Genomic DNA, 13,831 nt, shown 5'->3' with positions numbered 1-13,831 from the left:
AATGCAAAAAAGCAAAGATCAATAAAATACAGAAAGTCAGAAAGACATATAGAAATTTAAAGGCAGAGAAAAGATAAGGGGAGAATAGGAGACAGAAAAAATATCTCTAAGGTCACAAACATGAAGATTCAGACCTACTGTGCTCCAAGTCCAGAAACTACTGGGCTTTGGGAACTGAAAGTACCTCCTTGAGACAGGTGGCCTGGTTTCACCCCCAGAGTGAACCATGCTGCTTCTGGCATAATTTAATACTACCACACAGCAGGAGATCCAAGCCACCAATATAAATAAGGACCTGGTTCTTGATTAGGGGCTAAGGACCTGTGCAAACTATTAGACAGGGGCGGAAGAGTACAAGAGAGAATGAAAGAAAACAATGTATAAACAAAACACCCTCCCATTAAATTGAACTCTAATCCCAAATGAAAAAACAAACAATTAGTATTAATATAGCTAACTGAATCAACAACCCAAAGAACTGGATAAGACGATAGTGATGAATCAGTTACACTGAAGATTTGAACATACTTCTATCAGAGAATGATAGATGGGTAACAAAAACTACTAAGAATATAAATGATTTGAAGATCTTGTTCTTGATTATGGGCCTGGAGGAAAAGTCAGCCAGAAAAAATTCTTTTGGAAAAGACTTGCCTCCTTGAGGAAAAGAAGGATATGTAAAAAGAAGTTTCCCTTCTTCTCCTGGAATACATTTATAGGATGACATGCTATCTGGATCTGTTCCAGGTTCCTGGACCCTGAAGGTGGAAGCCAGCCAAGGAAGGCTAACCACTGAGACAGGAAAATGGACAGAGTCTGGGGCATTGACTACATCATCTGCTGCTGCTCCATTCCCAGAACCTTCTTATCATGTAAGATACAAATGTTCTTATTGTTCAAACCATTTTCCCTTGTGGATTCTGTTATTTGCAGAAATCTCTTAAGCTGATCTATAGATTAAAGCCATTTTAATCAAAATCTACAGTTGTTCATGAAACTGGGTAAGCTGCTCTTAAAATTTATATGAAAGAGCAACAAGTCAAGAATAGGCAAGCCAATTCTAATGAAGAACAACACTGAGGACTTGTCCTATCAAATATCAAAGAGGGTAATGAAATTATAGAAACTGAGAAAGTGTGACACTGGCGTAGAAATAGACAAACGGAGCCGTGGGACAAAACAGTGAGCTCAGAAACACACACAGTTATATATGGAAACCTGGTATGATACAGAAGAGGGGGATGGTTCTGAGACAACTGGTTATACTTCTACAGGTTTACACTATACACAAAAATAAATTCTAGAGGGACATAAAAGCCCATAAATATCAGATAGATTAAAGAGAACATCATTATAGCATGAAGGTAGATAAAAAAATTTAAGAAACAAAACCTGTATGTCACAAATGAAAAAGGAAGATTGATAACTCTGACACATTAAAATTAAAATAGTCCATGCTATTTAGATAGATACCTGTTGGAAGAGGAATAGCACTGTCTGCAGTCTTGGCTGTGTACGCCAAGACCATAGGGTCCTGCTTTCTGTCCGGTTCATTTCTCAGGATTGTGTTTACCAGGAACATCTGAGCAATGAGGTATCATCTCTCCCCAAACAGCAGGCTAGATACCACTCAATGTAAAAGGTGTCTATTCTCCAAGTACGATGTTCCTCTATAAGTATAATATACACCCACAGCTTTTTGGTCTTAGCTCTATGTATTCGGTACTCAATACTATGCTTATGTCTTCTCCATTGCTTGCTTGGCTTGATTTCAACCTGTCATATTTTTCAGGAAGGGCTTCTGGGAACTAAGTTTCCCACACTCTCCTTTGCATATTTAAAATGTCTATCTGTGGCTTATGTAATTGACTATGAATTTGGCTGGGTTTTAAATTAAAGAGTCATATTTTCTTTCCCTGAGGACTTGATATCTGTTCCTGTACAGTGTTCTTGCCCTGGAGAGTGCTACCAGGGAGACTAACACCAGAATGAACTTTCCTTCAATAGGTAACTTGATGTTGTCTAGATGCCCACAGAATTTTCTCATTATCTTTGAAGTCCATAAGCACTGGATGTGTTTCAGTACTAAGCAGTGAGCATCAGCTTTTCCTGAAATGATTCTGTAAATTCAAGTCTGCTTTCATTTCAATAAAATGTCCTATTTTTACTCTTCTTGGTCAGTCACTCAGTCATGTCTGACTCTTTGTGACCCCATGGACTGCAGCATGCCAGGCTTCCCCGTCCTTCACTGTCTCCTGGAATTTGTTTGAACTCATATCCATTGAGTTGGTGATGCCATCCAACCATCTCATTCTCTGTCGTCCCCTTCTCCTCCTGCCCTTGATCTTAACCAGAATCAGGGTCTTTTCCAATGAGTTGGCTCTTCACATCAGGTGGCCAAAGTACTGGAGCTTCAGCTTCAGCTTCAGCATCAATCCTTTCAGGAAGTATTTAGGGTTGATTTCGTTTAGGATTAACTGGTTTGATCTCCTTGCTGTCCAAGGAATTCTCGAGTCTTCTCCAGTACCACAGTTCAAAGCATCACTTCTTCGATGCTCAGTCTTCTTTATGGTCCAACTCACATCTGTACATGACTACCAGAAAGACCATCGCTTTGATTATACAGATCTTTGTCAGCAGAGTAATGTCTCTGCTTTTTAATATGCTGTCTAGATTTGTCATAGTTTTTCTTCCAAGGAACAAGCGTCTTTTAATTTCATGGCTGCAGTCACCATTAGCAGTGATTTTGGAACCCCCCCAAAATAAAGTCTGTCACTGTATCCATTTCTTTCCCATCTATTTGCCATGAAGTTATGGAACTGGATGCCATTATCTTATTTTTTTGAATGTTGAGTTTTAGGCCAGCTTTTTCACTCTCCTCTTTCACCTTCATCAAGAGGCTCTTTAGTTCCTCTTTGCTTTCTGCCATTAGGGTGGTGTTATCTGCATATCTGAAGTTATTAATATCTCTCCTGGCAATCTAGATTCCAGTTTGTGATTAATCCAGCCCAGCATTTCTCATGCTGTACTCTGCATATAAGTTAAATAAGCAGAGTGGCAATATATAGCCTCGATATACTCCTTTTTCAATTTTGAACCAGTTGGTTGTTCCATGTCCAATTCTAACCACTTACAGGTTTCTTCTTTTTTTTTCTCCTGTCTCATTTCTCATGTTCTCTTCAGAGATACCAAGTATCCTTATTTTGGACTTTCTTTTACTCCATATTTATCATTCTATCTTATCTTTTAATACTGTTTTATTTTCCATTTCACTTCTAATTTTATCCTCCATGCCTCTGAAAATATGTTAGAAATTCTTTTCTTCTGTTTTTAATGTAATATTCATTTCTGCATAGTTACATATTTTCTTCTATTTCTTTCTAAGCTCTGCCAACTAAGTTTTCTTATCTATTTACTGTTTATCTTTCATTCCTTGAGTCCTTGTATCTCTTCTTTGAACACTTTTTTCCCCTGAGAGATCACACTATCTTGAATTTCATTTCATGGAGAATTGTTAGCAATTTTTCTGCTGTGTGTTTCTCAACTGGTGTTTGTTTTTACATTCTTTTCCTCCTTTTTTCCTTTTGATATCTTTCCATAAGCTCCAGGCTGGTGGCTTTTTGTTTTGTCTGATACAGTGGTAAAGAATCCACCTGCCAATGCGGGAGATGCAGGTTCTATCCCTGGGTTGGGAAGATCCCATGGAGACGGAAATGGCAATCTACTCCAGTATCCTTGCCTGGAAAACTCCATGGACAGAGGAGCCTGGCGGGTTACAGTCCATGGGGCTACAAAGAGTTGGACATTGAGCACCCACACACACCACATCTTTAAGTAAATAATGGAGAAGGCAGTGACATCAGGACAGTGGGTAAGGATGACGGCAGTTGAATTTTGGTCTTTGAGTGCTTTTGCAACAACACACTTTTCCAGGCAACCCCTGCCTAACAGAGGCCACCCTTGCTTACTATGAAGTCCTAAGTGACATAGATATTTTTGTGTGATGAAAGCCTTAAATTCTCTCCAGGAGACCAAGATTAGCAGCTGCAGGGTGACACACCACTCACATTGTCAACTCTCTTGACAGCCTTGTTTCCAAGACAGCTTGTCTGAAATTGTCTTGTCCCACCCCACTTTTCCTGCCACTCTATGGCAGCAAGGAGGAGTCCAGAAACATTCCTGAGCCTGCCCAGGCACCCATCCGTACTGCTCCAAGCAGGTGAGCCATGCACGCCTTGTTGTGATGAACACTGTACTCTGTCCCAGATGCTGGATGCAGGCCACCTCAGTCAGCTTTCTACTGTACCCCACCCAATCTTCACCATGCTATGTGAGCCGTGTGTGGGGTGATGATTGGAGTAGAGTTATGAACGCTTTTTCTTCTGTGAATTATAGTTTTATTTCTTGTCCTTGGTGTTTTTAGGTTGGTCCTTAACTGGCAGAAGGTAATAAAAATCCATTTAGCAGATCCTCTCTCATGACACCTTGACTTTCAAGTTCACTCTCTTACTGCAAGGTCCAGTACCTGCTCCCTTTTTCCATGAGATGATAAATTCTAACTCTGCTTGGGAGGATAAGATGCAAGATAACATAACTCAAAGGGAGAAAATTAAGACTCCATCAATTTAATAATTGTGAAAATATAATCTCATTTATGTACCCATATTTTGATAAAAATCACTTCCTTTTACATTTGTTTTTTCTCCTTTATTACTTAAAAATATATCAAGGATACTGTTCCTATACATATAGATAAACTCATTATTTTAAAGGATATATATATAGCATTTCATTATATAAAACTTCTGTTGCTATTTGATTTATATTCTTAAAACTATAAATATTACAGTAAAACTTCTTATATACTGATTTTGCTCTCTTACTCTTCTCCATCTCCTTCACTATGTTAAATTTTAAGAGGAGAAATTGCTGAATGCAAAGGCTATGCTCTTTTAAAACTGAAACATATTTTACCAAACTTATATCCATAAAGGCTACCCCAGTTTAAAATCTCATCATCAGTAATAAGAATGTCCATTTTCTTATACCCACACACATACTTGCTATTATAATTCTCTTAAATCTTTACCAGTCCAGTGGCTAAAAAATCATAGAAGTGTTTTAATGTGCTTATATTCTCTAAAGAATTGTGTGAATGTTTTAGAAAACCTTTCCCTGCCGAATGACTATAAAACAATACTCACCAGTATTTTTAAGTTCTTTTTTTACACAAATCTTTGCTCTATTTGAAATTTATATTGACTTCACAGAAACAAGACAAAAAAGTGGGCAGCTCATTTTTCAGTGTCATAAGAAAGTAAAGGCCACCCAGGGATTATCTAGGATGGAGATCTGAAAACTATTGCCTGCAGCCAAATCTGGCCCACCACCTACTTTTATAAATAATGCTTTATTGGAACACAGCCATACTGAGACTGCTTTCATGCTACCATGAGTAGCTGCAAGAGGGATCATGTGACTTGCAAAGCCTAAAAAATTTACTATCAATCCATCCATTCTGAGGTGAGGAAGTCTCAGCCAGAGAACTTCATCTCGGCAGGATTTTCTGTTTGTTGAAACCTCGGTGCCAGCGTTAGCTTTTGCCGCCTGGTATCCTGTTCAGCTGGCTTCTCCTCTTATACATGGTGTGACTGTATATGGTTTTCTTCCCATCCTTTCTACCTGACAATGAGGGTAGCGCACAGAACAGCGATCAGTCCCTTTAAGTCTGAAGTTTCAAGAAATTTTGGTGAGAAGCATGTTAAAGGAAAGCAGGGCATTATGACCTTCCTGCGTGGTGATGCCACACATATAAGCCAGCCCCCACTGCCGCCCCGCCCCCACACTCAGCTCCCCCGCCACTTGCCTAGCAACCTTGATAAAAATTCTTTACAGCTTCTCAAATGGCACCAAACAGATGGGTCTCCTCTTTTTGCACACAGTTCACTTTTACCCCTGACCTTGTCCCTCTAGATTGAAGGAGTTCATTCTCACTCTGAGAGGGAGGGGATGGGCAAAGAGAAGAAATGACAGACTGGGCCCAGGTTTTCTGCCCTGACTCCACCATTCCAAAAAATCTTAGAATGTTCAGCTGTGATAGGGAAAAGGTCTTACTCTTCACTACTACACCAACACCTTTACCGCATGTTACCATCTAGTCTGGCTTCCCCAGTGGCTTAGCAGATTAAGAATTCACCTGCAATGCAGGAGACACATCCGTCCGATCCCTGGGTTGGGAAGATCCCCTGGAGAAGGAAATGTCAACCCACTCCAGTATTCTTGCCCAAAAAGTCCCTTAGACAGAGAAACCTGGTGGGCTATAGTCCAAAGGGTCACAAAGAGTCGGACATGACTGAGCGACTGAACACACACACATGCCATCTAGTCTAGGGAGTGGTTTCTGACCCCTTCCCTACTTTATATCCTGAAGTTCTTACTGTCAGTCACTGTTATCCTCTCCAGCTCTGCCCCCGCCTTCCTTATTATCTTCTGTCTTCTGTACTTTTTCATCTCACTTGCCAAAGAGCAAGACTACAGGGTAAAAGTTAGTCCATGTTAGAAGATTTACAAAAAATGACCACCCTAAGCCGGTTTAAATTATTTCCATGTCTGTTCTAACTGACCAAGCAAACAGTGAATCTGTCCCTGTTCAGATTCCACCTGCCTCCCAGCCAGCTGCGCTCATGGGCATCTGGGAGTGGCTCACAAACCCTGGAAACAAGCCCCAACAGTTTCCCCTTCCTGCCTTTGCTCAAGGAGAGCCCACAGCCAGCCAGGCACCCACTAGCATCCCACCGCCTCCCACTCCTTTCAGAGGCTTCCCTGTCAGGTGGTGGGGAATACTCTTGCAGGAACACTCTTGGAGCCTGATTTCCCCATCAGTGAATGAGGAGGATAATACTACTTACCTCATAAGGATGCAGTGAGTATTAAACGAGCCAAAATTCTTCATGAAGCATCCAGAAGCACTTCATATATATGGGCTATGTTTGTGTGTGTGTGTGTGTGTGTGTGTGTGTGTGCCCGTGTGTGTTCTCCCAAGGATCTATTGTGATGTGTGTGCCAAGTCGCTTCAGTTGTGTCTGACTCTTTGAGACCCTATGGACTGTAGCCCGCCAGGCTCCTCTGTCCATGGGATTCTCCAGGCAAGAATACTGGAGTGGGCTGCCATGCCCTCCTCCAGGGCATCTTCCTGAATCAGGGTTCGAACCTGTGTCTCTTATGTCTCCTGCATTGGCAGACAGGTTCTTTACCACTAGTGCCATCTGGGAAACCCAGGATCTACTGAGTTTTACACAACCACAGGATAATTGCAAGGCTATTGTTTGTTTAAACCACATTTGTTGAGTAGAAATAACACCAAACTCTAGAGTTGGACTACAAGGAAAGCTGAACGCAGAAGAATGGATGCTTTTGAACTGTAGTGTTGGAGAAGACTCTTGAGAGTCCCTTGGACTGCAAGGAGATCCAACCAGTCAATCCTAAAGGAGGTGAGTCCTGAGTGTTCATTGGAAGGACTGATGTCGAAGCTGAAACTCCAATACTTTGGCCACCTGACGTGAAGAGCTGACTCATTGGAAAAGACCCTGATGCTGTGAAAGATTGAGGGCAGGAAGAGAAGGGGATGGCAGAGGATGAGATGGTTGGATGGTATCACCAACTCAATGGACATCAGTTTGGGTAAACTCCAGGAGTTGGTGATGGACAGGGAAGCCTGGCATGCTGCAGTCCATGGGGTCGCAAAGAATCAGACATGACTGAGCAACTGAACTGAACTGCTAAGATATAGGGAAATACTCCTAAACATTTTAAACGTACATAGATTTTTGAAAGCTTAATGCTAAATAGATAACCAACAAGGTCCTACAGTATAGCATGGGGAACTATACTCAGTATCTTATAATAACTTATAATGGAAAAGAATTCCAAAAAGGCTATATATAACTGAATCACTTTGCTGAACACCTGAAACTAACACAACATTGTAAATCAACTATATATCAACGAAATGTTTTTAAAAACTTAAAATATTTTTTAAATTAAATTTATTTATTTTAATTAGAGGCTAATTACTTTACAATATTGTATTGGTTTTGCCATACATCAATATGAATCCATCACGGGTGTACACGTGTTCCCCAAAAAAACTTAAAATATTTTAAGTTCTACAATATTTATTATTAAATCTCCAAAATTTACCCAAGGTTCTTGTTTTTTGAGGAACTCAAACCTAAAGGCAAAGACAATAACCTTTCTAAGTAACTACAGTAAAACATCATTCTCTGGAGTATTAAAACGGCACTTCATTGCTAGACAGTTCCTGGTCTTTGAAAAGAGTTCACAGCAAAGATATTAAACTGCTGCTGAGGGTGCAGACATTTAGCTTCAAGAAGTTAGATGGATGATGGTCATTATTTTCAATATTGCTGTGTATATACCCAGCAGACTTCCCACAAAGAGCCAGAGGACCTAGAAGACCCTGAAAGCCAAGATAAGGCAGGCCCGAGGCCGAGGCTGAGGCCAAGGTCTGCTTGCCCCTGAGGTGACAGTAAGTAGCCCCTGCATGAGGAGGGAAGGAGCCTCCGCCTCCTGACTGGCGTGCACTGAGCTAGTGTCCACAGGCCCGAGGCAGCAGTAGAAGAAGGTGGAAACGTGGGAAGCAGCAGAACAAACCTCTGCAGGAGAGTGCCGCCCCACTGAGGCTGGGGTGACTCCACTGAGCGTAAGCGCAAAGAGCACTGCTTCCCACTCCCCCACCCCCACCCCCAGAAGAGGGCTGTGGAGTATCGTGTGGACTGCAGTCCATGCTCACATGTGCTGAGGGCCTTCCCTTGCTGTGTGGGTTCAATGGGAGGCTGGCAGCCTAGCTTCTCTTCTCTTCAGCTGCGTGAGTTTAGGCAACCCCTTCCATGCCTTGGGCTTCCCTGGTGGCTCAGCTGGTAAAGAATCCGCCTGCAATGCAGGTGACCTGGGTTCCATCCCTGGGTTGGAAAGATGCCCTGGAGAAGGGAAAGGCTACCCACTCCAGTATTCTGGCCTGGAGAATTCCATGGACTGTAGAATCCATGCGGTTGCAAAGAGTCTGACAGAACTGAGCCACTTTCACTTTCCCCCCATCCCTTAGCTGCCTCATCTGTGTACACAGAGTTCCACTAGACGTCAATGTCGTCAGAGTTTCTCAGAGGACAGCAGATCAAGACTGAAGAAACACATACGGGAAATAAAAACTTTACTTTTAAAAAGTCACCTCATGTTAGAAGAGTCACAAAAGAGTGGGTCAAGTCGCAATTTCACGAACGTAGTTACAACTAAACTGAACTTTACTTCCTTAACACAGATGACAGATAAAGATGACTTACTGGTGATTCGATGTCCTCCAGGAGTAAAACAGAACAGCGTTCACATTTCAACAGTGTTTGGGCCCGATGCATTATTTTCTTGACAATTTTCTCCAGGTCGGTCTGTTCCTCAAAGAGGTCATTAACCACCTCTAGCAAAGCCTAGGAAAGAGAAAATGGATGTATTTAGGTGGCTAAGGGACTGAATTAAAATTTGTCCCTCAAAAATTCCATTTCGTCTTTGCTATAAAAATATAAATATTTTTGTGTGGCTAAATTTTAGAGTGTTTATGGTTGTTTTGACATATTTCTGTCGTTTCATTTCATAACACAGTCTTGAATTATAAAATATAACTTGAGAATAGTGCCAGTCCATGTGTGTGTGTGCGTGTGTGTGTGTGTGTGCTTAGGTCGCTCAGTCGCTCATTCATGTCCAACTCTTTATGATCCCATGGACAGTAGCCCACCAGTCCATATAATCCCACATAAATTCCTCATATATCTATATGACTATGTTCCATACAGTTAATGACTACATGGTCTCATATAATCATTACCGACAGGCTTTTCTGCTTCTACAGTAGTTTTTCTGCAATGTTTTAAAAAAACATGACTGGGTTTAAAAATCAACATTTTATGAATACCAAATACTTGAGTCTCTCCAAGGCACATTTATTTCAGAAAATTACAAAGCATCTCTTCCTCACCATCTGGAAGAAATAGCTTCATGGTCAAACTAAAGACTTATTTTCACTAATATATATCTCTCACAGAACTATTAAAGAATTATAGTAGTGGATGCTAGTTAAGTTTCAAAACCTTCAAATATATATATATATATATAAAACCCCTATTAATCCCTCTACACAAGAAATTTGTCCAGGAGAATATTTAAATGCCATTATACATCTCAAAAAGAAAACATTATTAAAAATTTATTAAATAATAAAATAAAAAGCATAAAAATTAAAGAAAAAGCTTAAATTCTAACTTGAAAACTGTATACTTATTTAAAAATGAAATTGTGATAACATGTCATTTTATTCAGCTAAGATAGCTTGCAATTTATACACTGAAATAATATTTATTTAGAATTTTTAATTACATGGATACATTTAGAGATTGAAGAACAGTGAGCCATTTACAGGTAGTAGATACTTTGCCTCTATCAGAGCACAATCAGAAAATTACACAGCCAGTGAACTGGCCAGATGATGCTTTATTCAATAGAATTCAATATGATGTCTCCAGTCTGACCTGTCACAAAAGGATTTCATGGGTTTTCAAATTCACATCTATTCTGATAGGTGGTGTTGACTAATTTTCAACTTTGGTAATGTATTTGATTTGTCCTGAAACCATTTGAAACATGAGAATTTCTTCTCTGAGTCAATTCAGGTAGAAAAGTATTTGAATGAGCTAAGGGATCCATGAAATGAGTCTACTTCCCTGAGCAACTCAAAGCAGACCCAAAATCTTGGACAGCGTTTTCTCTAAAGAGAGCTTGTGACTACGGCTAAGGGCTATGCATTGCTCTATGATTCCCAAACAAAGAGAAACACTACGAGTTTTAAGTGTATTCTGTCCGTTTGGCATTTGGGCAGCAAATCGCTGTAAGAGGTCAATGTGTGGTAATTTCATGTGCAAACATAATATTAAAAATGAGGCAACTGTCTGCATAATTACCAACAAAATCCCTTGTTATTAAGGGAGGGGACATTATTTCCTTAATCATCCAGACTAGTTCTTCAGATGGATCATATTAACTGAACAATTATTTAACTTTTCAATTTGTTGTGACTGCATGGATGGGGCCTCTGGGACCCATATACAGGAACATTTATCTCAGAGGAAAAACTAATTGTGCCTTGAGTTTTGTACTGACAAATCGCATTATAGTAATTTTATTGTTTCTAATTAAAAATTGCTGCTTTACTAACAAGTGATAAAAGTTTCACAAATAACAATGCAGACTGGCTCCAAATAAAAAAGAGAAGAAAATCTAGGATGACACGCAATACTACACACATGGAAGCTTTGCACACAGTTGAACACTCCCTGTTTCTCAATGTCATTTGCATGTCCCCAGCTCCTTCTTCTTCAGACCTTCTTTGGCTCCTGGACTCATCCTTGGACCTTTTCCCTTCTCTTATCCAGATATTTTTCCCACCTGTACCCTAGTTTTAAATACCATCTATATGCTGCTGCTGCTGCTAAGTCACATCAGTCGTGTCCGACTCTGTGTGACCCCATAGATGGCAGCCCACCAGGCTCCCTCATCCCTGGGATTCTCCAGGCAAGAACACTGGAGTGGGTTGCCATTTCCTTCTCCAGTGCATGAAAGTGAAAAGTGAAAGTGAAGTTGCTCAGTCGTGTCCGACTCCTAGCGACCCCTTGGACTGCAGCCTACCAGGCTCCTCCATCCATGGGATTTTCCAGGCAAGAGTACTGGAGTGGGGTGCCATCGCCTTCTCCGATCTATATGCTGATGGTTCCCAAATAAAAATCTCGAGTCTTCACTTCTCTCCAAAACTCTAGACTCCCATATCCAACTGTTTACTTGCCACCTGTACAAGCCTAAAGTTGTTTTCATTCATTACCCATATCAGTAGGCCTTGTGTTTCACTGATAAATTTTTTGGAGACTCTCTCACTTCTCACTGTCCAGCTACATTATTTCTCCCCACTCTCAGCTTTATTGAGATATAATTGACATAAAACTTTGTATGAGTTTAAGGTGTACAATTTGATGATTTAATACACCTATACATTGCAAAATGATTACTACACTAAGGTTACTTAACACATCCGTCACCTTACATATTTACATTTTTTTTGTGTTAAGAACATTAAGATTTATTTTCTCAGCAATGTTCAAGTACATAACACAGTGTCATTAACTATAGTCATCACACTGAATACTAGATCTCCAGAACTTACTCATCTTATATCTAGAAGTCTGTATACTTTGACAAACATCTCTCCTTTTTCTAGACACTCCAAGCTACTGGAAACCACCATACTACACTCTACTTCTTTGAGTACCGCTTTCATAGATCCAATATATATGTGAAATAATACAGGCTGGATCATCGAAAAAGCAAGAGAGTGCCAGAAAAACATCTATTTCTGACTTATTGACTATGTCAAAGACTTTGACTATGTGGATCACAATAAACTGTGGAAAATTCTGAAAGAGATGGGAATACCAGACCACCTGACCTGCCTCTTGAGAAACGTGTATGCAGGTCAGGAAGCAACAGTTAGAACTGGACATGGAACAAATAGGTTCCAAATAGGAAAAGGAGTATGTCAAGTTTGTATATTGTCACCTTGCTTATTTAACTTATATTCAGAGTACATCATGAGAAATTCTGGGCTGGAAGAAGCACAAGCTGGAATCAAGATTGCCAGGAGAAATATCAATAATCTCAGATATGCAGATGACACCATCCTTATCACAGAAAGTGAAGAAGAACTAAAGAGCCTCTTGATGAAAGTGAAAGTGGAGAGTGAAAAAGTTGGCTTAAAGCTCAACATTCAGAAAATGAAGATCATCACATCTGGTCCCATCACTTCATGGCAAATAGATGGGGAAACAATGGAAACAGTGCCTGATTTTTGGTGGGGGGGGTTCCTGAATCACTGCAGATGGTGATTGCAGCCATGAAATTAAAAGACGCTTACTCCTTGGAAGGAAAGTTATGACCAACTGAGTTGAGTTCACTTCAGTTCAGTCACTCAGTCACGTCCGACTCTTTGCGACCCCATGAATAGCAGCACACCAGGCCTCCCTGTCCATCACCAACTCCCGGAGTTCACTCAGACTCACGTCCACCAAGTCAGTGATGCCATCCAGCCATTTCATCCTCTATCGTCCCCTTCTCCTCCTGCCCCCAATCTCTCCCAGCATCAAGGTCTTTTCCAATGAGTCAACTCTTTGCATGAGGTGGCCAAAGTACTGGAGTTTCAGCTTTAGCATCATTCCTTCCAAAGACATCTAAGGGCTGATCTCCTTCAGAATGGACTGGTTGGATCTCCTTGCAGTCCAAGGGACTCTCAAGAGTCTTCTCCAACACCACAGCTCAAAAGCATTAATTCTTCGGTGCTCAGCTTTCCTTATAGTCCAACTCTCACATCCATACATGACTATTGGAAAAACCATGGCCTTGACTAGACGCACCTTTATTGGCAAAGTAATGTCTCTGCTTTTGAATATGCTATCTAGGTTGGTCATAACTTTCCTTCCAAGGAGTAAGTGTCTTTTAATTTTATGGTTGCAATTACCATCTGCAGTGATTTTGGAGCCCAAAAAAATAAAGTCTGACACTGTTTCTACTGTTCCCCCATCTATTTGCCATGAAGTGATGGGACCAGATGCCATGATCTTCATTTTCTGAATGTTGAGTTTTAAGCCAACTTTTTCACTCTCCTCTTTCACTTTCATCAAGAGGCTTTTTAGTTCCTCTTCACTTTCTGCCATAAGGGTGGTGT

At 40.6% G+C, this 13,831-nt stretch overlaps 1 protein-coding gene across 1 annotated transcript in view; it reads right to left on the bottom strand.

Annotated features, from left to right (window-relative positions):
* PDE11A (phosphodiesterase 11A) overlaps nucleotides 1-13,831 on the bottom strand; it is a 423,540-nt gene that overhangs the window by 252,969 nt on the left and 156,740 nt on the right. Inside the window, exon 5 of the mRNA XM_010859770.1 lies at nucleotides 9,360-9,500. Coding sequence (XP_010858072.1) covers nucleotides 9,360-9,500 — 141 coding nt within the window. The remainder of the gene's footprint in view (nucleotides 1-9,359; nucleotides 9,501-13,831) is intronic.

This window comes from Bison bison, unplaced genomic scaffold (genome assembly GCF_000754665.1).
Source record: "Bison bison bison isolate TAMUID 2011002044 unplaced genomic scaffold, Bison_UMD1.0 scf7180017864460, whole genome shotgun sequence".
In the NCBI taxonomy this organism is placed as follows: domain Eukaryota; kingdom Metazoa; phylum Chordata; class Mammalia; order Artiodactyla; family Bovidae; genus Bison; species Bison bison.
Note: the sequence above shows the minus strand (reverse complement) of the source record. Positions and strands in the feature narration are given on the sequence as shown.